Source organism: Sturnus vulgaris, chromosome 15, assembly GCF_052056855.1.
Source record: "Sturnus vulgaris isolate bStuVul1 chromosome 15, bStuVul1.hap1, whole genome shotgun sequence".
In the NCBI taxonomy this organism is placed as follows: Eukaryota; Metazoa; Chordata; class Aves; order Passeriformes; family Sturnidae; genus Sturnus; species Sturnus vulgaris.
In genome coordinates, this window is record NC_142257.1 from 5,547,536 (window position 1) to 5,574,748 (window position 27,213).

A 27,213-nucleotide genomic window follows, 5' to 3' on the forward strand; every position below is an offset into this window, starting at 1 on the left:
AATGGGATTAAAATTCAAAAGCAGTCCTGGCCACAGAAAAAAGCATCAAAAATTCAGGATACAATTCAAAGGGTAAAGAAGACATTAGCTGTACAAATGTGAAGCTTCAGTGATTTTTTATGCAGTTGTTCAGCAGCTGTTCTATCATAATGACTGTATGGAACTCTGTCCTGCTGTTTGAAAAAAGCTGATTTCATCCTGAGATATTTACAAAAACATCACATGCAGAAAAATGCAAAATAATGGATGCTGATGAGGGCAGAGATGACTGGGCAGAAAAGGAAAGGCATGCATTACAAATAGCCCTCACACTTTTCCACACTGCTGCAAGGAAGAAAAGGCCAAGACATGAAATTAGAAGCACCATACATGAAATTATGGAAGAGGCTTTTCAACTATGTGAGAAATTAATATAGTCCATCCTGGGCCAAGAAGTAATTAGACTTTGAGGGGTTTCATTTCACCACCAGGATCTTAAGGGAGATCTTTCCCTTGAGAATACCTTGAAAACACTGAACTCCTGAAATTTTCAGTGTCCTCTTCCTGGATAGGGTTATAGCAGCCAAACACCCTCATGAGCATCCTTTAGGCATCACATTAAAATATATCACAATATTTTCTATTTTCCTAGATCTATTATGGCTCCTATAGCACAGTAGAACTAAATTCCAAAGCAGCTGAATTATTTAGAGCATTTACTGTCCTTCAGGGTCATTACAAGAGCATAGAAGTTAGCCCTATGATAAAATATAAATTCTCTTCTCTATGGCATAGCCTGACCTCGCTATAATGAAGCTCTGTGGGACTGTGAAAAATTGCTGTACAGCAGGACACTCTCTAAAATACAGTTTTTTGTAGCTTCTCATATCAGAATAAAGAAGTTTTCAATTTGACTTGAATGCATTAGATCTAGTATTTCTTATGACTCTTGCTTCATATTGAAAGAATACTGCTTAAGCATCGACAAAAAGGAAAAAAGTCAATAAAGAAATAAAACGCATGGTTATACATGAGATGCAGCAGAGAATGACAGCTACAAACTCCTCAGATTTGCTTAGGTGTTTGTTCTCAACCAAGTCTCATTAAGCAGGAAAAAAGAATTAAGTTCCCACTGCTGGGACTGTTTCAGGGAGGGCAGGCTATTAGCAGGTCGTGTTAGAGAGCGCCTGACTAATTCATTGTGTGTTCATCTCTCTCGAGTCCTCTGAAAATTTATGGTGTAACACCTCATGGCAAAAACAGCACTGGCAAAACAGTGCTGGCTGCTCAGCTCACACAGAGAGCTCCATTTCACCTCTTTGGAGGAATTCTGAAGGTGAATCTCTCTTCAGCCTTGTACAGAGTAGCATGAACTATTTTAAAGCCTCCTTTTAATGGGAACAGGGAGTGAGACACAACTTGTATCCTAGATTTTGTGTGTTCCCTGGACTCAAGGACAGTTGTTCTGGGAGTATTCAGGCAATGATCAGACATTCCTCTTAAGAGCCATGTTCACTGGCTTTCAGCACAGACAAGGATAACTCTGCTGAAAGGGGTTATGGTTAATGCTGTTCTGCACAATATGAATGAAGAAAGAAGGGCCACTGCCCTCTGGAGAATGATGTCCTATACAAAAGCAATGGGAAGATCATGGGTGTAACACACCGCATTTTAAAGAGGTTTTCAGAACAGCCTTTGTGACACTGGCAATTTTTTCCCTCCCTGAAGCAGCACAGATGTTTTGAAAATGGAGCACGCTGAGCCTTAAGCATTTCCAACTGTGGTGTGCAGCGAGGAGAGGCTCCCTCTGCTCTGACGTTTGTCTGCACTCACAGTTAACATCAGTCAGACTTCCTGAGTTCTGTGATGTGGTGAATTGCAATCAAACAGAACTGCTTTAACAAAAACTTCATCTCCTTCAAGCTCTGGTTTTTAAACGCTCTGTCAGACTTGCACATCTGTTGAGTGAGGAAGTGACCTTGGAGGAGAGTAAGGAGGCTGAAGAAACTGCCGGGAACAAAGAGATGCAATTAGTGATGATGAACTGGTCTTATTATCATAGAAGACTGAAGTTCAAGTCTTGATCTGTGTCATAAGTGAAGAATCAATCTGGTTAATTTTGCCAATAGCCATTCTTTGGAAAACATTTTTCATTACTGCCAAAGAAAGAGCTCTGACCTGAGGATTGAGAACATTAACCAGAGCATTTTGGGGCAGCCAGCACTGCCTGAGAGCTGTTGCCCTTCAGACCCATCTCCTGACCACAGAAAGCTTCCACAGACATCCCTTTTGCTTGTGACAACAGCCTGTTTCACACACACTTCATGCAGAGAATCTTAAAAACCCTGCCAATGCTGGAATACTATTAAATAATAATTCAAGACTGAAATAATGGGCATTGCGGGTTCCTTCCTCTCTTCTTCTTTGCAAGTCAAAAAATAGTTTTCCATTCAAGAATGATTTTGAAGAAACTATATTACATATACAGATATAGCAACACAGCCTATCACAAGTTTTTATCAAAACTGACAAGCTCATGGCGTGAACATTACAACATCTTAAAATCTTTCAGCACAAAAGAACAGCTAAAAAGTCCTGAATGACTTTGCTCAGGAGATGGACACTGTGTGTGCTCCAGCTGACCTTACTAATGATCATTCAAGCTGCAAATCTGCTGCTAAAGTCTCCGTTGTAAGCAATTATTTGCCTCTGTGCAAAAATGTTCATTTCATGCTCTGTAAACACATCTCCTTGTGAAAGACCAGCCTGCCCATAAAGATTGCTGCTGACAGCCTGCTGACCATCTCCTGCAGCAAGTGCCTGGAGCATCTTTTGGAGGCAGAAACATCTGTTCTCCCCTCCCAGAGAAGAGAACATGTTTACAGGTGAGCCATGTGCAATGGCAGCTGGAGAGCGCTGGCACTTAAGTAAGACAGAGTAACTTGACACTGTAGAATTAAAGACAGCAGCAACTGCTTTCAAGTAGCTGTAATAATTTGTCACAGCATTTAATCAACTAACCTCTTGTGGAAAACATTCCCTCTGCAGTGCTGCTCTCAGGGTAAGGATTCATGGATGACACAGGCTGTGGTAAGAAAGATGGCTTTTTAAGTGAAGGTGGAACTGCAACAGGAAAGGTGGTTGTCAAGCTTCAGGGAGAAAAAGCACCACACAGGTTATACACCAGTAATAAGCAGGCAGATTATTTAGCTCAAACCACAGGCAGCCACAACCTAATCCTGTGAGCAGTCTCTCCCCATGAGATCATGAAACATGATGCTTCATGGCAAGTGTTTTTTGCCCAAGAACATTAGTCTGAATTCCAAATCCATTACATACCGTGCCAGTTTTGGGTGTCAGCACATGCAAGACCACTGGGAGACAAGCTGTATATTTTAAGGTAATATGAAGAAAAAAAAAAAAAAAAAAAGGGAAAGCAACTGCCTTCCAAAACACAAGCTAAATGTTAGATGTGGAAGTTACCACCTTCTGCTAGAAAGGCAAGAGAATCATAAATATGCCAGACACTTCATGCATGGAAACAAGTCAACTTTGAATAATTTTACGCTATTAAGAGACGCACACTGAATGTGGACCCAGATCACTTCATAATTCACATCTGCCACATACTAAAAGTCAGCCTTGGTATTTCACAGCAAGTCACCAACTAGAGTGGTCTTTCAGATGCATCTAAACTCACTTCACCATGCAGACAGAGCAAAGAAACTCTTTCACCCTTCCTCAGTATCTACCTCAGAGACAAGTGCCACTTCTCTCTCAGTACTTCTTCACAGATGACTTCAACCAGACCTATTTTCCCATGCCTCATGTTACAAAACACTCCAGAGGCCACACAAAGTGAACTAGTCTTTTTTATTTCTAAGAACAGCTTTTGAAACTTGAAGTAAGCAAAGAGACTTCAAGATTTAAGTGTCCACATGATGCTCCCAGATTAGGAAATATTTATGTATTTCCATAAATTTACCACTGTGCAAAGAGGCAAGACAAGTTCAGTAACCCAAAAAGCCTAAGCCAGAGAAGTTGGCTATTATGAATTATAAAAGCAAAAAGCTCAGATAAATGTCTATGTTTCAGTAATCCCATTTAGGACAGCTGCTCAGAAGAGCCTATGTAGGAGTGGATTTTCACTAATTACATTAACAGGAGGAAGGACCATAACACTTATTGTAATGACAAGATGTCAATCTTGCCAAAAAGTAAAAAGATTCTTAGTATATGCAATTTAGTGGAATTAATTTCCAATTTGCATAACAAAACAAAAATCAAAGCTGCTCTGTACTTTCAAGTAAAACTAATCTTAGATTGATAAATCCTGACACTTTTGTCCATGGTCTGAAGCAAATTCTTTGAAGAAGTGAGACCAACAGTCTTTTTGCTCTACAGAGCTGAGCAAAAACAGTTTACTGAATTACACTGCTGTTCTACACTCATCATCTTCGGAAGCACAGCTCAGTTTAAAGGCTTTTTTCTCGTCTCAAATCCAGCTTCTCTCATCGATCTGGTTGCAGCAAGTCCCCATCCAGGGCCATACCAGTGCAGTGGAGGGGAAAGTAAACTGGAAAATGGGGGCAAGATCATCAAATTGCCTCTATTACTGAGACAACCCCTGTCAAAGTCCTCCTTAACAGGCCCTGGTTACTGGATCCTTATTTTTCAGGCAGCAGAGCACACTCAGGCAATTAATTTACTATTCTTCCTTCTATCTATCTCCACCACTCCAAAAGTCAAATTCACACTTTGATACAAGTTCTTGTATGAGGAAGTAAGAATCTCCACCTCCCCCTAACTTTCAGGCTTATTAAACCAAAGAGGTTAAAAACCTTTAAAGGCAGAAAGTTGCTTCTATCAAAAGAGAGGTGAAACCTCACTGCCAGCCTTAAAGGAATCAATAAATAATGATTAGTAGGTGAGAAATTCCACACATTTTTGTCTGCTTAGTACACCTATTTTAACATCTCCAAACAGTTGAATCTAATTAGTTGCTGCAATTTAAGCCACCTTTCCTATATAAGACTTTCAACAGGCACTTGCTTGTTTCTAGAACTTCATCGAGCCTGTGCTAACATTTTAATCTCAGTGACAGCCAAAGAAGAGCCCGATTAAACAGCAACTCCACAGTAACACCGTTCTATTTAATCTTCTTTGCAAGCTTCAGAAAGACTATTGCATAAAAAAAACCAAACCCAAAAAACCCCAAACAACCCAGGGCTCATGTAGTTATAAAAGCTTTCATCACTTAATCCTCTATCCTCTGTGAGAACTCTCCTGACCTGAAGAGTCTGGAACACTTTCTGCAGTGAGAGCTGCTGCAGTAAGCTGAACATTTCCTCCAAGTCTGAAAATCTGACGAAACTACAGTACATGATGAGTGACATGGGAAAATCAAATACTTTAACCTCCAAAATTCCTTTAAATGCATTTTTTAAACCAGCAGTTGTTTCAAACAAGCCAAGATATTCCACTTAGACCACAGAGATGAGAAACCACCCCAAATTCCTTCAAGTTAAATGGAAGTCAACTTTCTGCTAGATTCCATCAAAGGTAGGATCATTTTCTTTTCCTTACGAAGATGCAAGCCAAAGTTCATAGCTTCTATGGATTTCAGAGTATTCAGATCAATCTTCTGAGAGCTGCATAAAAATACTCCGTGCTTCTGACTGATGTTTTAGAAAATAAACTGTGGCTTGTCTTTTAACCAGAAATGTGAGGGATTCAGGCTCCATACACAGAAAAGAAAAAGGCCCTCTGAGCAAAAGTATGTTCAGACAGCTGCAGCTGAGGGGCACATACTATCTTTGAGATTTTTTTTTCTAATGAAGTTACGGCAAGAAACCAGAGCAAGCTAAAGAGATAGTGGAAATATCCTGGGTGACTGGAAGAAGAAACTTATTTGTGGCTCAGGTCAGCAACCACTAAGATTCATATTATGAACATCAACCTTCAATGCATAAACATTCTTAGTAATAATTTGTAAGCCAAGAAAAAATGTCCAACTCAACACATACAACAGTAGCTATAGACTCTGAACTCAGTATAAGCTCTCCTCCTTGCCAAGAATTTTAAACATACATTCTGTAATTTTCCAGAGCCACCACACAACTGGCAAGTATCAAACCAAACCTCTGCCTGAATGTTTCATTTGTTATAGCATGTCGATACAAAGACTCATTTTATGCTCCTGTACAAACAGAATCAGACATGAAAACTTCTCCCCTTTGCCAGGCACCAGAGAGAGCCTTTGTTCAGCTGCACAAGAATTCAGTGTAACCAGTTCATACTTAAAAATCAGCGTGCAGCAGTGAATGTTCACCATCCCTGAGCATGGAGAGATTTGCTGGGGGGATTATATCTAAGCAGTTTTAAACACTAATGTGAAATAGCAAAATCCAAATCATTAGACCTGCATTTGCTGGGCTCGGCTCCCGCCCAGGGCACTGTGCCATGTCCCTCCCTGCAAAGCATGCAGGTCCCTGCTCCAGCACTTACCATTGATGCTTCCAGCCCTAATCTGCTCTTGGAATTGCTCCCCAGTGCCAGGCAGACTCCAGGGATTCCAGTGAGCACAAGCTGGCTTATATTTAAACCAGACCAAAGCTGGAGCAAGGCTCTTTAGGGGTAACACAGACGGGCAAGGAGATTCCCTTTGGTCATCCTGTGTGGTACAAACTAGATGCATCATTAACCTTCTGTATATATATTAGATACCATGTTCTGAAATACTTTTTTACCAAAACAACTCTCACACACACACAAAAGAAAGTTATTGATAACACTTCAGCAATCCTCATTTTGCTTCAAAATTCCATAAAGATTTTTGGCAAGACTCCCAACAAAATCTCAAGTGATTGGGACCACCATTATTTGGTGAACTGCTAACCCATGAACAAGCCCTATCAGATGTAGTGCCTGTTTGGCACATCCTTGCCTGAAGAGGTATTTCTGCTACCCAGGTTTCAGCCTGCAGCCTTTAGTCACTCAGCCTGTCCCCTCAGGACACCTCCTTCCTCTCCTCTGCTGACCTGAGAACTCAGAGCTGCATATGAAATCACGTTAATGAGGTGTCTACAGCAAAGCACAGGTTTTTTCCCACTCTCTCAGGGTATGGAAAAACGAGTGTGAATGGTTTATGCAGTGATGAATTGAGCTGTCTGAATTTCGCAAGTCAAGGACATCAGATGCAATTCCCATGTCAATATTCATATGGTCCCTCTCCCCCCACAAAGCCACACATCTGATACAAAATGTTGCTTGCAGTATCCCATATGAATGTGAAAATGTCCTTCTGGGCAATTCAAAGGATTCAAAGCTATGCAGAAAAGACAAGAAGCACCAAAAAATTCATAAGTCATAACGATTTACTTTAATCTTGAACAGAGTAAGTGAAATACCACAAAAGTTTCTGCAGCAGAGAGCCATATGTTTTAATAAATACTTCAATTTTTTTTGCCTTTATGCTGAATACCTGTACACCTGTTACAAATTCCAGGTCAGCACTGAGTTATATGTCAAGGTACCTTTCCAAGTGTCCACCTTCCAGTATTAGCAGTAGAGGGCCAGTAAATAACACCATGCAAGACCATCTGTGGCAGTATTTGTTCCAGTCTCCACATGTGTCTTGACTAACATCTGTGCCTGTCTCACAAAATAATGTTTTCAGCTAGCAAATCCCCCTGACAAAGGCAGAAAGTAAATTTTCTCGATTCAGACACTGAACATTTAATTCCTAAAACTTTATTTTCAACATTTCCTCAGAATACAGTATATGCAATATTTAGAGCTGCTGGCTTACAGGAGACATTTGTCAGAGCCCATTTAGAAGTGATAACATCTAAAACATCTGCAGCTGGTTATAATGCATCAGGAAAATAAAGTTGTCTGGCCTTAGCACCATGCTGGTGTTTAAAGGAAAAAAAAATGAAACCATATGTCTGCTCTTAGTTTAGTCTCGAGTGATCCATATTTCATAAGGTAAGTTGCCATTAATTTTTAAGCTCCTACGAGTTGAATTCTACTAATTGGACTTCTTGGGTTTTTATAAAAATGCTTTAAAAAACAACCCCTTAAAATTCCCTGAATTCAGCTGGTTTTGATTGTACCAGTCAAACATCCATAACATTTCTGGTAAGAGGAGCAAGCTCCAGAAGTTATCATAAAAGTGCCATAGCTGAAATACCTCCCTTGGCTTCTCCCCCAGAAATAAGTTTCCTGCAATTGTTTTATTCAGCTTATCACCATTACGGGCACACAAAATGACATCCCTTCCCAAGTAATTTACATTGTGGGTTTTAAATTTAAACTTCATCTCAAATACATAGTGACTTACTGCTTCAAAAGAAGTACATGAGAGCAGGGATTTTACATCAGTCAGGAACTCACTTTTGACCGAGGTCTTCCATTCCCTCTGAATGAAAGCCATTCAAACAAGAATTTTCCAGCTGCAAAAATTCTTGAGCTGCTGTTCCTATGGCCCAAACAGGCACCCCTGAATGTAAAGGCTAAAGCCAGCTCAAACAACTTGTGCTACAGGTAGGCAAAAATGTTCAAGTTAAATGACAAATGTTCAGCACAATCTTGTGGCCTGTGAGCACAGCTCTACATCACTAAGGACGCTCTACCAGCCAGGTCCAGACCAAGAGCCCTGGGAGAGTGATACACTGCAAATAGAAATCCTCTAAACAAACACAAAATTGTGCTCCAGATTGCAGTGAAGTGGTCCAAAAACTATATAAACCCTCCCCAAAAGCTCCATCTTCCCCATAATTGTTGTTTTGTGGGTCAGAAAGCAGCAACTGTTGACACAGCTGTGGTGTTGTTTTGTCTTCTAAAATGTTCATTTTACCTCTGCTGTCCTGAAGAAAGCACCTTTCACAAACCAGGCACATCTGCACAAAACTGAGCAGGAACAGAGGAGCAAAGCCTGTGCTAAAAACCTGACCTCTCTGGGTAAGATGTTTTACAAAGGAATTATCTAGCACAGTGATAGAAGAGGCTGAGCACAACGCATTTTGCGTTCATACCTCCCGGGAAACTTAAGGGAGATAAACAGCCCTGTCAAACTTTGTTATCTTAGGAAAATAAACATTTTTCTCAGCGCCATGGATTAATGCACTCACTGCCTTCGCTGCTTAGACTCTGATCTCAGTGCAAAAGTTTTTAAGAGCTGCCTCCCATCCTTCTTTCAGAACACAAAAGACATTTAAAAGATTTGTTTTCTGCTTCCACGTGCTCCATAGATGCAGTTTCCTAGTAATGCTTTTGCTGACTGACCCCTCAGCAGGCTTTCCCATTACTTAACAGTAATTGCACAGCAAACACAGACACAGACATCCATTCCCACTGCTGAACTTTTAATAAAGAAAGATAATTACACAGCTTTTGATACACCAGAAGATTGCAGAGCAAACAGAAAACAATTAACATTTCACTTACTGTAAAAGATTTTGGGATGATGTACATGACAACAGTGCTCTCTATAACCACACATTTGTTTCCAGGCCAACTTCTAACCTGAAATGCTCTTCCAAATTCCAGTCAGAATGGGAACATCAGCTTTATCAGCTCTTTCGCAGCTGCTCATGGGTCCCAGCAGAAGGAACATGAACTGACAAGGTTCTGATTTAATTTTTTTTTAAACCTTTTGCAATTCATAGACCTGAGCAGCAAAATGCCAAAGCCAACTGCAAGCTCAGGCAAACACTTGTGCACTGACTTTATCTTGGAACCAGCAGTCAAGGTTTCCTTACACTGGCTGGGTCAAGGGGACATTGATTATCAACTTCCTGCAGCAGTTAACTACACTAGCCAGGAAAAAGTGACAACTCCACTGAAACTCCTCCAAACTACCTGCACAATGCAAGAACATAATCTACACAGAATTGAGATTTGCAAAGGAAGCAGAACCAGAGCTCTCTTACAAACATGTATTTTAAGCTAAGAACTCCACTTTACTGCTACAGAAATCCACTTCCCTCCAATACACAGTCTTTTCAGTCTGATACACAGAATATTTCTGGTTGCAGTGTGCCTTTAAAACACTAAAAGCCTAATTAAACCCCAGAACACCAGCACTCAATCCATGCCAGTACATATATCTGAATTCAGGACAGGGTTTGGCTTTGAGGCTCTAACCACTATTTTGGTGGCAGAGAACCATCTCTTCTCACAGAGCTTGGCAGGGACAGGCCCAGGACAGCACAGCTTCTCTTTCTTTGGCATTGTCACCTTCAGATCACCTGAGCAGCACGCTGAATTCTTGCAGCACCACAGCTGGGTGAGCAGACTTGCCACACAATGCAATTTTTCTGTATGATACAAAATCTATCGCTTATGATCACCCAGTCTTTTAGAAGCAGATTGGGTTCTGCAAAACAAAAGCATTTTAGATGGCGGTTAGTCTGCCTTATGCAGCACTACCAGCTCATACTTAAGGGATTTTGGAAGTGCCCTCCCAGGCACATGAAACATTTGTTTCCATTACTGCTAAAGAACCACAAGCACACAATTGCAAAATCCTAAAGAGTGACTCAACAGCAGTGTCAGTTCACAAAAAGGCAAACTACTGCAAAAAACCCTAATAATTTGTTTATTTGAACTTATCTGTAACCCACAAGCAGCACAATATTACTTTGTAACTCACAACATCAACTTTGAAAGGAATGTACAGCCAGCTTTCAAAAGACTTCTAGAAAATGCCTGGAACATTTTAATAACTTAATTCTGACTTGGAGAAATCTTTAATTAACAGAGCATTTAGAAAGCATTTTCAGAACAATCTTGAATCCTGTGGAATGCGTTAAGGCCTCCAAGGAAGCCTGTTCTGGCTGAGCTGAGATCAGTCATGACTTAGAAAGGGAAAGCAGCAGTCAGAAGCAGCCAGCATCATCCAAACCTGAACATACAACTTATCTGCCGTGTCAGTATTTGCCTCCAGGATTGCCCTGCCACTCTTTTATCACTTCATTTGAGGAATTTGCCCTGCTTTTCCCACAAAGATGGCATTACCCAAATCACAGTCATGCAGGACTTGACTTACAAGAATTAACTGCTGCTTACTTTTGCACCAGCAAGCCACTGCTAATCCATGCTCCAGCAAAAAAGCAAGTGAATTAGGTCAAGGGAGCTTAAGTGTTGCATAGCACCTTATATCCACAGCTCAGACAGCACTTCCTCACCCACGAGCAAGAGCAGACAACAGTAAGTCAAGTCCAGATGGCCAAAGGGTCTTTGTCTGGATACCAATGAACTTTCCTTTACTCTTTAAAGAAGGCTTATGTCTTGAAATGCCTTATCAAGTACTTATTTGGAGGAGATTCTACCCTGCTGGGTGCTGTTTTGTAACTTCTTTCAACTATAACCCATCCCCTTCTAGCAATAGAAATGACGATAAGAAATAGATGGAGCAGCAAAAGCTACAGCAGAGACACCTTTCTCTTCCTGGAAGCTGCCCCATCCAACCAGTGCCACTGTTTCTAGATGGTGCCTTACACTGCAAAACACCTCAGTGTTTACAGTTTGTTATTCATACACAAAAATGGTTACGTGACACACATTGCCTTTCAAGATGCAGACCAGGAGAGAAACCACAACTCTTCTGACACGTGAAAGCAAGAGAGAGGACACACAATCATCACCTCGGAGTTCTGCTTTAGTGCAACCACCACACTGACCTGCTGGAGCTGGGTGGGAGCCTTGGGAGCAAACATTCAACCCCACAGACTTGAAACCTCCCCCTTGCTGACACCTCAATGAAGAAACTAAGGCCACTCAGGCAGTTCCATTAACACAGATTAAGAGTTATGTCAAGCACTGTGTCAGATCCACGAGATGCCAGCTTCTAGTATACAGCCCATCAGCTTTCCTAGAGTTAGTGCCAAGTGTTTGCCCATTGCAGCCCACTCTGTGTGCTGGGTTTGGGATTAGGATGCTGCCTGAGGAGCAGATGAAAAAAATGGATGTTTCTAAATCCCTCTGGAAAGCTGTTCTGCAGTATGTTTGCTAAAGAGCCTGTTTGATGATTCCACTGTTCCGGCTGCAGATCACAGAAATCTCTTACACACTCACCATGGATCACCCAAGCAATTCTGTAGACCAGTAAGGAGGAAATTTTCATAACAAACTGAAGCCAAGATTACTTTGAACCACAAAGGACACTTAAAACTCAAGGAGATTCAAGAAATGAGGTGATATTTTTGCAATTGCTGTCACTCCCTCCCTGCTTTTCCAAGTATTTCTTAATCCTTATTTCTTTTGGAGGAGGTTCACTGTTATACAGAGTTCACCCTCATTAGGTACTAAGCAGAATTGCTAAAGTCAACATTAAATTCATAAACTCAGATATGCAATTAAAACCTTGGATTACATTTCATTACATTTTAAAAGTACATTATAACCAATCAGTTTTCAGGGTCTTGTCTGCCAACCAGTCTACTCTTTTGAGGAGCCGCTGAGAGGTTTTAGAGGCTTTCAAAGCTTTTCACCCTGTGATTTCAAACAAGATCCAGGTGCATGACCTGATCTCATTATTTAAATCCTAACCCTTCTTACCACTGCACACAGCACAGAACCAGAGCAGGCTGCACACACACTGAATGGTGATGTGTTACATGCTGCTCTTGTTTAGGAAGCCAGAACAGAATCCTAACTGCACAATCCAGCAGCACTGAGCACAAGCCCAAACTCATTCATGGTAAGATGACAAAGTTCCTAAGCAGGATGGAAGGAAATCTTCCACGTCCTGGGCAGAGATCACTGCAGATGATCAAGTCCACAGTAACATCACAACACTTCACCAAGAGCCACAGCTTTCAACACGCTCCAGCAGAAGAGAAAAAAAACCCAGACTGTATCATCTGCAGACACAGACAGACACAATGTGAATCCATCACAAATGGATCCAGCTTCCACCAGCTTGAAAACATTTTGCTGAAGACACCCTGTCATGATGAAGCTGTGACTCCCAAATGAGGTAAGCTGGTGCTCCTCTTTTATGTTCAAATCTTTAACAAAAAGATTAGCTATAATAAAGATTTCAAAGTCAGTTCCTTTCACAGCTCTGACAAACTAAGGAAGAGGAAACTGGATCCATAAATCCCATGTCTGAGCCAGCAGATTCAAGTATGAAGCAATTACAGAACTGAGAGAAACCACACATCAGACTGAAAACACCAAGATCTTTAAACACTGGATTCAGTCACCAGTGAAAACCCAGGTGTCCCTTTCAGAAATCCACGCAGTACTGGTGACACAGTACAAAAATCTTACTGCACTGCTGAGAAGCTCCTTTTTTTGGTACAAGTACCAGCAAACAACCCAATTTTTAAGATATTTTCTACAGAGCAACTTTAGGGGAAGGAAAATAAATATATACTTTCAGTTTGGGTTACTTTATGGGAAGCAGTCTTCCTTCGGGTGTTTTACTTTCTCCTTGCAGACTTCTGACTAGGCCTCCTGAGTGCTATAGAAATACAAATCAAGTCTCCTGAAGCCTTCACTTTTCCCTAAAGGGCCCAAATAATTTAATTCTGTTTTTCTAATTATCTCAAGAATTATTCAAAAGCAAGAACTTTACAGGGTAGCAAAGATCAGATCTAAAACAGCTTTAAAAACACTTAAATGAGAGGGAAAACTCTGTAAAAAATAGTCTAAGGTAAATTACAACTGTAGTGAGCTCAAAACAATTATTTGATAACTTGCATTTAATTGAATATTGCCTGGCTTCTTGAATTATTTCTTTATTAATAGCCAAATGTCTACTTTGCAGCAGCAGTCTAATTTTGACACCAGCTGGGTAAGTTTAGGTAGCAGTCTAATCTATCCTTTTTCTATCCTTTTTCTGCTTTCAGGTATTCTCTAACCTCTTTTGACTTCCCCTAATACAAGTTGTATTGAGCTGCTCTGACAAAAACATTGCAGAGGGGAAAACAAGCGGTTTTCATACACAAATACTGGCAAAGTTCAAGTACAGGCATCAATTGTTATAAAGGGAACAAGGCATTTTCATTTTGTTGCTATTTATGTTGAATAGCAAAAATTTTGGAGCACTCCAACATAAGTGACAAGATATGAAAAACAGGGTGAGGCAGCAGAACATTTTTACAGCACTTGACTGATGACTAACCTATGATGTCAAGGGCTAAATATACAAGAAACTTGAAAATCACAAGGCTGTTCATCTTGCAGCTCAACTTGCAGCTCTGTGTTTCCCACAGAGGGGTCTGTGTCCTTGAGTGAGGTCTGTGGGCACTTCCAGGATCACATTAAAACAATTGGCTATGGCAGGCTTTTCACCTGATTTCTCCAGGTCTTGGTACATGGCTTTTGTACAGTGGTGCCTCTATATTGCACATGAATCACTTGTACCTGTTTGCACGCTTTGGTGCCTGCAAAGAACACAGATATTTGTTATTTTGCATCGTCAAAGCAGGGAGGCAAAGTCAACTGAGGGCTGTAGCTGCTGCACTGCAGTGATCCTTGAGAAGGGCAGCAAGGCTCCATCCTCCTCCTCTTCCCTCCATCCCAACACTCTGAACACAAGCACCGAGTCCCACATGGCTCGTGCAGAACTTGGGGCTGAGAGCTGTGCTCTGACCTCAGCATCCTCCACAAGGTGGTCAATGCCAAGGATGGCTCTGGAGGCAGAAGGAGGTGACAAATGCCACCCCAAACCCAGACGTGAGCACACACCTCACAGGCTCGACTGGCAACAATCCTGGACCCAGGATGTCAGGTTTGGAGAGACTCAGCTGGTTTCTGAGGATCATTCTCTGCCTCAGTCCTTAAATCCACAAAAAGGGCTGGGTATCAGTGTCTCACTTCCTGAGGTTTTCAGTTCACCCTGAGCATACCAATACCTGCATTACGTAACACCATAACACAAACAGTGATCGATTCAAAGGGAAAACAGTTTTCTACATGAAGAAGAAATTAAGGGGAGCACACAGAGAAAGACAGCAGACACCCTCTCAGTTAAACCTCAATAATTTGGAAGACAGCATGTCAGCTACATACAGATATCCCTAAAAATAACTATTTTCCATTCTTACCCTCAGCCCGACCCATAAACCGCTACATTTCTCACCTTCTGTCCATTCAGCTTTTTCTTCACACAACCATATTTCTTCCACTTCATCCTGCAGCACTGGTCCCACTAATCACTGACATATGCTCCAGCAGAGTATTTCCTCTGGCATGCTCTAAAAAGAAGCACTGTCACCAGAGCAATGTAAGTGCTGGCAAATATGGTCTGTCAGGTTTTGTTTTCAAGGACTATAAAAATAGACTTCACTGCATTAGGCTTGAAAACTCATACCCTCTAGAAATAATTTCTAAAACAAGTTTTCACATGACTTGTTATTGTTTTCAAGTATCCAGAGAGAAAATCTGTTCTTTTCTATTTAATTTCACATTTTCAGGTTAAGCCAATATTTGAGCTCTTCTACACAACTGACAATTCCCAGCTAATTTATCAGCAATGCCAGTGCTCTCTGCTCATATATTCATGACAATTCAGAGCTTCTCAGATGCATTTCTACCAGTAGCAGCCTCTTATTATAAAAATACCAGCACTTGAAAAGCCACAAACCATCAGTTGTTTCCACAGCTTGGGCCTTTCACCCAGGGTGACCAGTATTAGTTTATGCTGATAACAGCTTCGGCCAAGATGAACAGAAAAGGATGCTGGCACAGATTGAGGTTCAAGACACTTTCTTGTTAGTTTGCAATTGCTTTGCCAAGGACTTTCTGTAATCAGCAGGCCCAAGTTCCTATTTGCAGAAAATATGACAGTATAATGAATGAAAACTTGTTATCTTTTATGCAGATTTTACACAGATTCCCTGCAGCAGTCAAAATCAAGGACAACACAAACAGGACCTCCACACCTTGCAGGTAAGATTTTTCCCATCTTCCACATTCCCATTAGCAGAGCACACAATCCACATCTGAAGATCAGAAACAATCTGGGGCACAATGGGTCAACACTCACATTTCCAAAAATCAGCTGCAACAGCAACAATGATAACCTGGATTGTTCTCTGGCCTCCACACACATAACCAGATACAATTCTGCCAGTTTCTACATCACAGTCCCAGGTCTTCCAATACTTTGCAGATATTTTTGCAGTTTACTTCCATACCCTTGGTACCAAGCAGGCAAAATAATCTTGAGAAATCTCACTCCAAACACTTTAACTGTACCAATATAACTTCTTCACTGCTGCGAATAAGACCTGCGAGCAGATGTCGGTTTTCTGAAGGGAGACTTTTTTTTCCTAGGCTAAATTAGTACCTTGAATGAGTTTCCAAAACAACCACACACATAAAAATTAGGCAGCATGCAGCAGCAAGATATCCATAGGAGTTTTAAGTATTTCTGACACAGTTAAGCCACAGGCTGAGAATCAAAGGGAAGTGGCAGCCCAGAGTGTGTTTGGTGGATCAGCAAAACCAACATGCACAGGAGTGGAAAAAAAGTTATTCCTTCTTACTTGGCTATCACACATAAAACACTGGCAACAGGCCACCTGGGAGATAAACAAGAAGATAGAAGATAATCACATGGTTCACTTCTTTTTGAGATCCTGAATAAGCCTGTTACACAGTGGCTAACATGGACTGACAGGCTAAATTTAAGTGACCTTCTGTAATGGTACAGAAAATTACTTTCTTGCCCAATGAAAGCCTTTTACAACATCATTATGTCTGTATTTATCTAGTTTTTGGGGTTCTGATTTTCTTCAGTGATGAAATATATTTCGCTTGTATTTATCTGAGCTGAAATTACAGTCTCTAAAGAGAGCCACTTCCAAGGAAGCAGAGTTAAGATTAAAGTCAGTCTGAGCAGAAGTGAAAGAGCTGCTTACTCTTTTAAAAATATTGTAAGAACCCCCAGAAAACAAACAAAAAAATTCTTACGAGATGCCAGTCCTGGCTGTGGTTATTTTTATACCATACCCTAGATCAAAGTCAGTAAGACTGATTTTTCAAAGGAACATCATACTCTAAGACATCTTTGAAAACTTTAGTCTAAATGTTAAGAACACTCAAACTCTGTTTCACCTGTTTTATTTATTAAGAAACAGCTCATGCATACTAGTCCCTGTGAACACTTCCTCTTTGGACTTCATCTGAAGGCTGGGAAACATTAGGGAAGCTCAAGAAAGAAAATAAACTAGTTCTTTGCCATCAGGGAGAAAAATGGTTTCCTTGCTAATGTGATCAACTAGGTAAAACTTACCTCCCAAATGAATCTGAACACAAGTAAAGGCAACTTACAAGAAAAACATGCTTATGTGATCTTCCACTGAGAAAAAGGCAAGACTGGCTACTAGGGGGATTTAAATATTAGATCTTCTGAATAATCATAATCAGACAGAGAACAAAATTACTTTCCTTTGAAAAGTCACCTTAGCTTGCACACATAGCTGCAAGCAAAGGATTTCAGGCTTTAGGGATCAAGCAGAGCAGAACTTCTCACAGCAACTTAAGTTTGTAAAGAAAACCCAGTTGTTCAGGAGGACTGAAGCAATGCAGCTCTGTACAGAGCAGGGACAGCTGACAGTGTTTAAAGATAAGATCTGGTAAAGTCCCAACTTCACAAGACCTTGACTAACGAAGACAGAATGCCAATCTAATCAGATTTTTTGAAAGGAAGAGTACTCAAACAAGAACATTTCATGCATCCAGAAAATGAAAATTCTTGCAGGAGACAGACTGATTTACTGTTGTTCTGTCAATCTTTTATGACCAAATAGCTCTACAGCAGGAAGGCAGGCTTCACTTACAGGCATCCAAGTTTAAGACACCAGTTCTTTTTGTTTGAAATTTAACCCCTTTGCTAGTCATTATTTCAGCAAACGCCTGCATCTTCTGCATATTTTAAAAAATATTCTGACATGCCTTTTGGAAGTTTCACTTCAGCAGTCGCCTTGTGATCTCCAACCACAAAGAACAGGACAAGTTGTCTCTTTGAAAGCTACATCAGGGAAAGGTGTCAGGTCACCACTAGATCAGCTACACAAGGCATACACATGAGAAATACACATTAGTGGTGAAGGGAGATGCTTTGATCAGAAATTAGTTACCTCTGGGCAGAAGCAATTCTCAGCCTAACAGGGAAGGATGTCAGCACTCACCATTTTGAAAGACAGTTTTTAGAAGTTGCTTTCTGTTACTTGCACTAATTGCGAAGGAAAAAAGTATTAAAGCTGAAAAATTAATAAGAAGTTGAGACTGGAAGACACAGTCATCTTATCTGGTGACATTACGAGCGAGCTTCTCCACCAAGCTGGGCAACACAAAACTGTCAAGCCTTGGCAGACTCCATCCTCCATCCTCCTTCCCTTCCTTTGTTTCCTATTTCTGGTCAAGGAAAGAATCAAAATATCCATGAGTTACACGAGTTTGCTTAAAACAGAGTTTCCATTTTAAACCCTCAAGTTCTCTGAATGTACTCGTGAGGGACATGATTTGCAGTAGCTGGCAGCCTGTGTTTCCAGAAAATGACAGGCAGACTAAATAAAACTTTTTTTATTCTTGTGAGCTACAGAAGATGTGCCATTAATGGTCACCAACTTAAAAAAGATAACTTAGCAAAGTAGGAAGGCATGAAGCAGTGTCAGAGGAATCTCTATAAGTGGGATAGAAGAGACTTTGGTTGTAATAAAATCAACAATTTTTCTACTGAAGCAAGTTTCTCCCTTGGATATTGGTCGCACCAGAGCACCGCTGATGCTCCACTGTAACTGTGGTTTAAAAGCCTTAATTATAGATATATGCTCTAGGGAGCTCTCTTATAACCTAGAGCTAAGATCAGAGAAAATGGAGGAGAGAAACTGCAAAAGGGCATAGAAGTGAGGTAATTATTTAAAAAGAAAAGCAAATTTAAGGACCAAAAAACGGTAGACCTCCCTTCTTTGAAGCTGCAAGTTAAAGCTTTATCAAGTTTATACAAGGAACAATAAGGAGACAACCCATTTCAATGTCAAACAACCCATTTCTTGTATTTTAGGGGGTGCAGAGCTGCCAGCAGATCTCAGACACAGTAGAAGTTACTCTTCTACCCAGGCATTTGAAAAGGAGGGCTGCCTGGCAGCTCTTTGTGCTCATATTGATTTACTGATCTGTAGCTTTCTCCAATCGTTTGCCAGACCCTGTAAATCTAACAAAGGAGGCAGAGTCTGACAAGTCAGCCATAATTTGATATCCACTACTACTTATATTCTTAACAAAGCTGTGTAGATAAACACTCCATTCCTTATTGCCTATCCATCACCCATGCAGGATAATACAAACGCAGGAAATACCACCAGGGGTGTTGGTTACACTGATAGAAAAGATACCATTGCCACTGAGAGGCCAGGCTGCATGTGGAATAAAGCAGGACCAGGAGCACTTACTGGCTCCCTGAGCTGTAAGAAGTCATGACCTGAAGGGAAAACCGCAAGCAGACTCTTCAAGAGATAACAAATAATATGAAAGTTTTTCTACCACCACCAAGACAAAAGGCAGTCTGAAAGCAGAACATGAATTTTTAAACTTAGAAAGTGGGGGCTATTATCCCTGATTTGGAAATTAAGCATCACACTGTTACACTCTTGAAAGTGACTCAGGCAACAGAATTTGTTCACGAGTCAGTGAAACATGATAAACAAATTCACACTATCCCTGAACTGCTAAAAATCGCCACTAACAGCTTTTGGTTCTGGGGCCTGAAAGCAAGGTAGAATACCATTTATACAACTTTCCAGAGGCAGAGGAATCCCAGGCCAAGCTGTATCTAGAAGGAATATGCAAGTGGCCAAACTGCACTAGGACTGACCAAAATCTTTCTGTCCAGGGACGGGAGATCAGATTAAGACAAAGTACAAATGTCAGGCAGAAAGGCTATTCCTGATCTGATTTCAGAATAGGACAGAAAACAAGTTAAATTAACAGAAAGTAACTAATCCCAATCTAGCGCAGTATGATTGAAGCAGCATTTAAATAATATTTAAATGAATGACTATTAAAATAATCACTAATGTCTGGTTGCTATCACAGCAGACAATTTTTAATCCATTCAGTCGTTCCAGTTTTGTAGACAAGGTGATCCAGAAAAAAAAATTCTAAACACACACACACTCAAGTCACTTTACCTGAGGGAACCTATTACTAATAAAAAATTTCATATGCACGAAATCACCGCAGCCACCTCTCTCCCTGAATGTACACGGAATTGTACATTATTCATGCTACTACTGAACAGAAACACTGTTAACTCAGGTGACTCCAGAGTTAACAGGATGGAAGCATGAAGCAGGATGGACACTAGAGGAAGAGAGTGTCCTCTGATGGCAAATATCACAGCAGCTTTGTTTACACGAGCACTTACACCGTGCTGAAGTGCCAGGGAGCTCGGCACACTGCACTCCATAAAAACAAACCACTGACAGCTCCACTAAAACCCACTGGATAACAAGCTCGCAGGTTGAAATGGCTGCTTTCAAGGGGAATCAAAACAAATTCCTGCAGCACAATTTTTCTTCTACAGATATTTCCAGCACTCAGTGGAATCCCTCCTACCAGCTCCGAATGCATCCCAGCAGCTCTGCACTTCCCAGAAGGAAGCTGAAGGCTGCCTGCCTTCACCTGGCACAGGAAAAGGCTGCAAACAAACAGGAGCAGCGTGTGGATTTGTTTTAACACCTGGATACAATTTCCTCCAAGTTAGACAGGGTCTGTTCCTACACAATGTAAGCAAGGTTACAGCTGGCTCCACGAGGAAGCAAATACGGAGTGACAGGAAGGTAAACTGCAGTTCTTTATCTTTTTCTAGTGACGCCTGTACTCAAACAGGGAGTGGAAGGTGGCACTATATAACAAAGTCTGGTTCAGAACACTTTTCTGCCTAATTTCACCAACCCCCTCACTGGTAATAAGTAACTTCATGTTAGTTTTTCAGTCCTTCTAAATCAAATACCTGGCCGTTATCTGCCAGGAAATTTATAACTGTGTTTGCTCTTAAATCAGTTGTCTCTTGCAATTTGATTCATATTCTTTCAGGAAAAACAAACAACTCTGGAGATCACGACATGATTAGCAGTGATTACTACATGATTACCATGATCACCAGTGACCAAAAGTGTAATTCAGGTGCCAGGAGCCAAGAAGTTTTGCAGTAGATATCTTCCTTCCACGAAGAAAGGAAGAATTGCTGCACCATTGCAGCAATTAAGTGCATATGGAACGTGTTTGAACAGTGAAACAGAACCACTTTTCCAATAACAGAAAGTATAATAAACCTTTTATTTTCACACAGCATAGGAGACCTACAATAGAGCCCATTTGTTCATTCAGCTCTGTGTTGCCATTACAATGAAGATCACCACAACGAGACCTTGAGTGAAGGCCACTGAAAGCTCCAGTTTCTTTATAAACATATTTTCAAATTTTACTTTGCACTTTACAGCTGTGAGATGGTTTAGACACTTCAGCTCACTTTGCCAATCAAAAGTGCAGGACACACTTATGTAGCTTAGGAAACCCTGCTCGTTTCACAAGTGCACTCACTGAAGTGATAAACTTCAGAGTAGCCCACACTCAATCACTCACTCTTAAATTTAAAACAGGCTTGTTCAGCTGCTGCACTTGCACTCCAGTCCTTAGACGCCGATTGTTTTACACTACACTTACAGAAATAAGCTTTTCAAAATTTCCCTATACATCAGCTGATGAGTGCCTGGCAAACACAGCTGCCAACACAGCAGTGCCCAAGACGTCTGCAAGGAGCCAGGCCCCAGACAGGAGCAGCAGCAAGGCCTGGGACACGACCAGTCTACCTGCAGAGGAACCTGCCTGTGAAGTACAGCAAGCTGGTTGTCCAATTTACTTCTGGCTGGCAGAGAGCAGAAAAGGTTTTCCTCTAATTTTTCCCAAACCCTTGTCCTCCCTCCCCAGCCCTGAGCCTGTTGCTTAACAAACACCTTCTTCCTTATCAGCTTTTGCCAACCACACCGTGATGCTGACAAAACTTGACAACCTCACAGCTGCCCCCAGGTCAGAAGAGTAAAGCCTGTCCCCTTCCTCAGCTGAGGAGGACACGAGCAGCAGCAGCAGCCTGGAAAGCAGAGCAGCATCGTTCCCCACTCAGATCATCACCAAGGCTGCATTTGCAGACATGCTGGCTGGAAACTTTAGGCACTAAAGTCAAAGTTTATCACCCCAAACCGTCCAACAGCAGCATCCTCCCAAGCCATTCTTCAATCCCAAGTCTGCAGTTGGTTTCTCATTGCCAAGGAAGCAGCAGGAGGGTGTACCCCATATCACTCCAGCCAGCCGGCAGCAGAGGGCACCACACAATCACCGATGTGATTTATACACTTCCATCATGCTCCCGAGTTAATTTATAGAGCACAAATTACTGCTACAACAAGCTACAGGGCGACTCCATAAAGCATTCATCATATCAGATAAAAACGCACTGCCACGAAAGGCAGCTAATTTGCTACAGAGCTTTTAGCCAGCAATTCAAAGAAAAACCTTCAAGCTTAGTATCTCTCTGAGCTCAAATGCCACATTCCCAGAACAGCAGGTTTCACACAGAATGTGGATCTCCAGCCTGACCACAGAAGTGCAGAGCAGTAGCTCTGCAGAGCATTGGAAGCCACATAAATACTTGCATTAGCCCAAGCATAAACCATCAGCCCACAGCCTAACTCATCCAGGGTTTACACACTGCAAAGCTACATCCACATCAATTAAACATTTCGGCTGAGGATGCTCAGCAGCCTCTGAGGCAGACAGCAGAGATCCAAGAGACAAAAGGAATAGCTGCATTCCTTTTGCTTCTTCCTACCCCCACACCCACAGATCGTATGTTTTTACTTATTGAATAGTTGTTAAAAAAAGAAAAAGATGAATCTACAGAAAAGTCAATTTGCATTCCGTGCACACCGAGACGCACGTAGTGGTGAGCAAACAGTACAGTCACGAAGTCAAAGCAGCTCCTGAGCTGTCAGCAGAAACACTTCAGTACCACGATGCCACCATCCCCATTTAAAGCCAGACCTGTTACACACCCCAGGAAAAAAGGACTTCCCAGATCATCTCCTCTGCCCAGCCACTGCACAGAGTGACAGAGGCCACTTCTGAGAACACAGCAGTTAAGTGAGGACTAACTCAAAGCTTCAGCTTTTCGAAGGAGATCTGCAGCACGACCTTGAGGCCAAGACCTTGATGACTTCCCTCCCTTTCTCCTTTGTGGAATGAGAAGCACCCACAGAGCTGCAAACAAACCCAAAGGCAGAAGGAAAGAGCAGAAACCTCACCCTCCTTTTTATTAAAGCAAGACACTATTTTCAGCCACCATAATGTTTCCCCTGAACATGTAAATACATAAGCAATTAGCTGCCTAGGCACTTCCGCAGAAACAGTTTAGAATAATCTTTCCTAGAATATATTTACATCGTTTCTGATTGCTTAATTTTCTGACACATTTGTTTCAGGCACTAGAAAGATTAAATAAAGCCAAATCACCTATAGTGATGTATATTGCCATATTACTGAAGGCAACATGCAGCACAGACAAACAACAAGAATTCCTGGGTGGTTTCAAACTTCAAAATTTTAGCATCATGACAAGGTTCAAGGAATTGTTTTATAGCTTTAATTCAGCTGTTTCTTAAAACCTTTCCCCCCCTTCTGCTATTACTCTGAGGGATAAAACTACTGACTGAAACAGCAGACACCATTTAAAGAGAAAGAATGAGCCTGGACAGAGATTTCATTGAAAAGCTCAATTCTGAAGTACATAGGAAATGTCCTCAATTCAAAGATTAGCCTGCACAAAAAGGCAAATTAAAGCCAGAAACAGAAGAAAATCTTTTCTGACTGCTCTGAATATATTTTTTCATTATATTCTCTCCTATCATCTGGATTTTTTGTATTAAGAAGTCAGCTCTTTCGATGGCTTCAGGAACAAGCAGACAAACAGCATATTCATTTACAAACTGGAAGTTGATTATTAAGTACAAAACCCATGAATTCTTGTTGGGACCAAGGAAAGGAGGCTGGAACCATTGATTGTGAGGATGCCCAAAAAACTCTCTGCAGTCAGCTGGCAGATACCTCTAAGACAACAGTAAAACAAACCCACACAACTAAACAGAAAAACAAAATTACATTTGAGTTGTTTTTATTCTGCTTCATCTGAAATTATTTTTACCAAGACAGCCTGTTGTCCTTCAGGCTATGTTTTCCCTTGCTCAGTGTAACTGAAGCTATCATTGCAGGGCCAAATCATTCGAAAAATAAGCACATGACACAAATATATCTTCACTCACAGACCCCCTGCAGCCCATAATTCCACGTTAATTAGACTGGAAGATGGAGCCTTCAGCCTAAAACCCGGCAATTCTGATTTACACAAGTGCAGAGAGGTTTTACTGCGAATTTTCCTGCGAGCTGCACAGGCGTTTCCTGCCCAGCTCCACACACCATCAAAACAAAAGCAGATCTCAAATCACTGACAGCTGCCATACTCTGCAGAGACATAAAGAAAAATGGAGCAGGCATTGTGTACAACACGGGCAGCTCAGGATACCTAAACACTGAGAACACTGCAAGGACACAGAAATCAGCAGAGATACTGCCTGGCTTACACCTACCCAAAGCCTACGGTACAAGGACAATTTTGGAAGACCAAAACCATAAAAGTCAACTTGTCACTTTGAAGCCGCCTAAAAATAATTACTAACTTTCTCCTTGTTACCTCTGGAGGACACATGATTTTACAAAGGTCTTAATTTCGCCCTAACACCACGCCACACGAAGCTATGGAGCAGGGCTTGGTTTTCACCAGTCACGCAAAATAGGTTCCCTGCGTCCCACAGAAATGCAAGAATAAGGCAGCAACATCAGGAACTCCAGGCATGTAATGATCACTGTGTGATCATGTCAAAAGGACTTCTGTGCAGATTTGAGGATCTGCTGCAAATTTATGTTTTAGGACAGACAACAGTTGATCCCTTTCCCCAACAGCATGGGACACAAGCATAGTTATAACCAGACTTACACTAAAACGCTTGCATTCGAAAAAGCATTTCTTGGGGGAAAGAAGAGCTCAGTCCCAGTTTGAGTACAGCTCTTAGAGAGCCTTCTCTCCCTCAGAGCAGAAATTGTCACAGCAGGTTTCTCCACCTTTACGGTGCAGTTACAGCAGGAAGTCTCCAAGGAGGGAAAGATTTAGACAACTAAGAGTTTTAAGTGGTTTTGAACAAGCAGAGCCTTTTAGAGTGGCAGCTGAACTGATAGTTACACAATGACATTTCAAGCTTTCAAGTCCCAATCATTCTTAATGGCACAAAGCTAAACCCAGAAGGGGACACAGCAATTACACAGCCAAAAGTAAGTGCAGCTAAACTGTGCTTCCAAACGTCTAATTTGGGTGATCCAACCTTCCTGACTCACACACTACACAGACAGGTTTGGCTGACAAATTTACTACTACACCAGTGGGACAAGAAAGGAACGCAGCCATGTGTTGCAACATCCTCAGGCCACATATCCGGCGGGCATCCTTGCCTCTCAGGAAGAGTTATCCGCTTCTCTTTTCCCAAAGGAGCATCACTGCACTGACATAATCCTCCAGCTCCACCTGGTACTCTCTGCTAGCCCTCGCCCTAAGCTCTGCGGGGACGCAGAGTAACAGGTGATGTTTGCTTCTCACACCCTTCCAAGGCAGGTAAAGCGAAATGGCACGGAGGCACACCCCTGGGGAACGGAACTGCCGTTCTCTGCTGTGCACGGATGGGACGAGCTCCCCTTCCTCGCTCCTTGGCAAAAGAAGCAAAGACCTTGCTTGATTCCCCTACCACGCTCAGACAAAAAAAAAGGCAAGGAGACCCTCCCGTCCCCGCACCCGTGAATTGCCGAGAAAGTATTCGCTCTCCCCCTCCAACGCAGGCACAGGATACATAAACCAGCTCCTTCCCGGGGGCGCAGGAGCCCACCCCGGCTTCCCTCTCCTCTTACGGGGGCGGCTGCCGCTTTTCGCCCCTCTCTGTGATGGGGAGGGGTCGCGCCCAGCCCCGCACGACAGCGGCTCCCACGGGAGGCCCCGACCCTCACCCAGCGGCTCCTACGGAACCCCAAACCCTCACCCAGCGGCTCCTACGGGACCACCCCCCAAACCCTCACCCAGCGGCTCCCACGGGACGACCCCCCAAACCCTCACCCAGCGGCCCTCCCGGGACCCCCAAACCCTCACTTAGCGGCCCTCCCGGGACCCCCCGCCTCGACCCTCAGCCGGCAGCTGCCACCGGAGCCCCCCGACCCTCACCTAGCGGCCCTCCTGGGAATCCCCCCGACCACCCGCCGGCGTCTCCCACGGGACCCTCTGACCCTCACCTAGCGGCCCTCCCGGGATGCGCCCTCCCGACCTTCAGCCGGCAGCTCCCACCGGAGTCCCCCAACCCTCATCCAGCAGCCCCCCTGGCACACTCGGGGCCGCTCAGCCCCCTCAGCCCCGCCACTCACCGGCGCATCACCCGCCGCTGCCCCCACGGCGGCTGCCCCATCCCCGCCGGCCGCGCCGCCGCCCTCCAGCTGCCGTTCGCGGTACAAGGACCAGAGCCCCACGTTGGGCAAGAAGACGAGGGCGGCCAGCACTAGCCCCACCGCCTGCAGCAGCCGCTTCTGTTTCCGCCGCATCGGAGCGGCTGCCGGGCGCGGGCTGAGCAGCGGGATGGGGCTGAGGAGCCGGGGAGTGAGGAGGGAGCGCGGTCCGGCCGCCCCCGCCGCGCTCCCGGAGCGCAACTTTCGCCCGCGCTCGGCGGCGGCGCCGGGCGGCAACTCCGGCACTTCCGCTCCGCTCGCGCGGGGGCGGGGCCTAGGAGACCACGCCCACCGCCCGGGGAGGCCCCGCCCCCGCTCCCCGCTAATTACCCTCCACTAATGACTCCCCGCTAATGACTCCCCGCTAATGACTCCCCGCTAATGACTCTCTAGGAACGGCGCTCCGAGGATGCTGCGGCACGGCGGGGTATCTGCGCGGGCGCCGCCGGAGCGGGATTGGAACCGGCCGTGGTTGGGGGGGAGTCAAGGTGGTTAATTGGCTTAAAACGCCTTAATTGGGGAGGCACCCCTTAAATGGGAGCGGGGACTAGGGTTGGGAGAAGCAGAACAGTCTAGAGGTTAAGGGCTGCAGATGCTGCCCCAAAAGGCTGGGAGTGCTCCCCA

General features: G+C 43.0%; 1 protein-coding gene across 1 annotated transcript in view; it reads right to left on the reverse strand.

The window, feature by feature from the left end:
- The window catches only part of GALNT10 (polypeptide N-acetylgalactosaminyltransferase 10), an 82,063-nt gene extending 55,363 nt beyond the window's left edge, over positions 1 to 26,700 (reverse strand). Inside the window, exon 1 of the mRNA XM_014875926.2 lies at positions 26,512 to 26,700. Coding sequence (XP_014731412.1) covers positions 26,512 to 26,685 — 174 coding nt within the window. The 5' untranslated portion in view covers positions 26,686 to 26,700. The remainder of the gene's footprint in view (positions 1 to 26,511) is intronic.
- Positions 26,701 to 27,213: the final 513 nt, after the last annotated feature.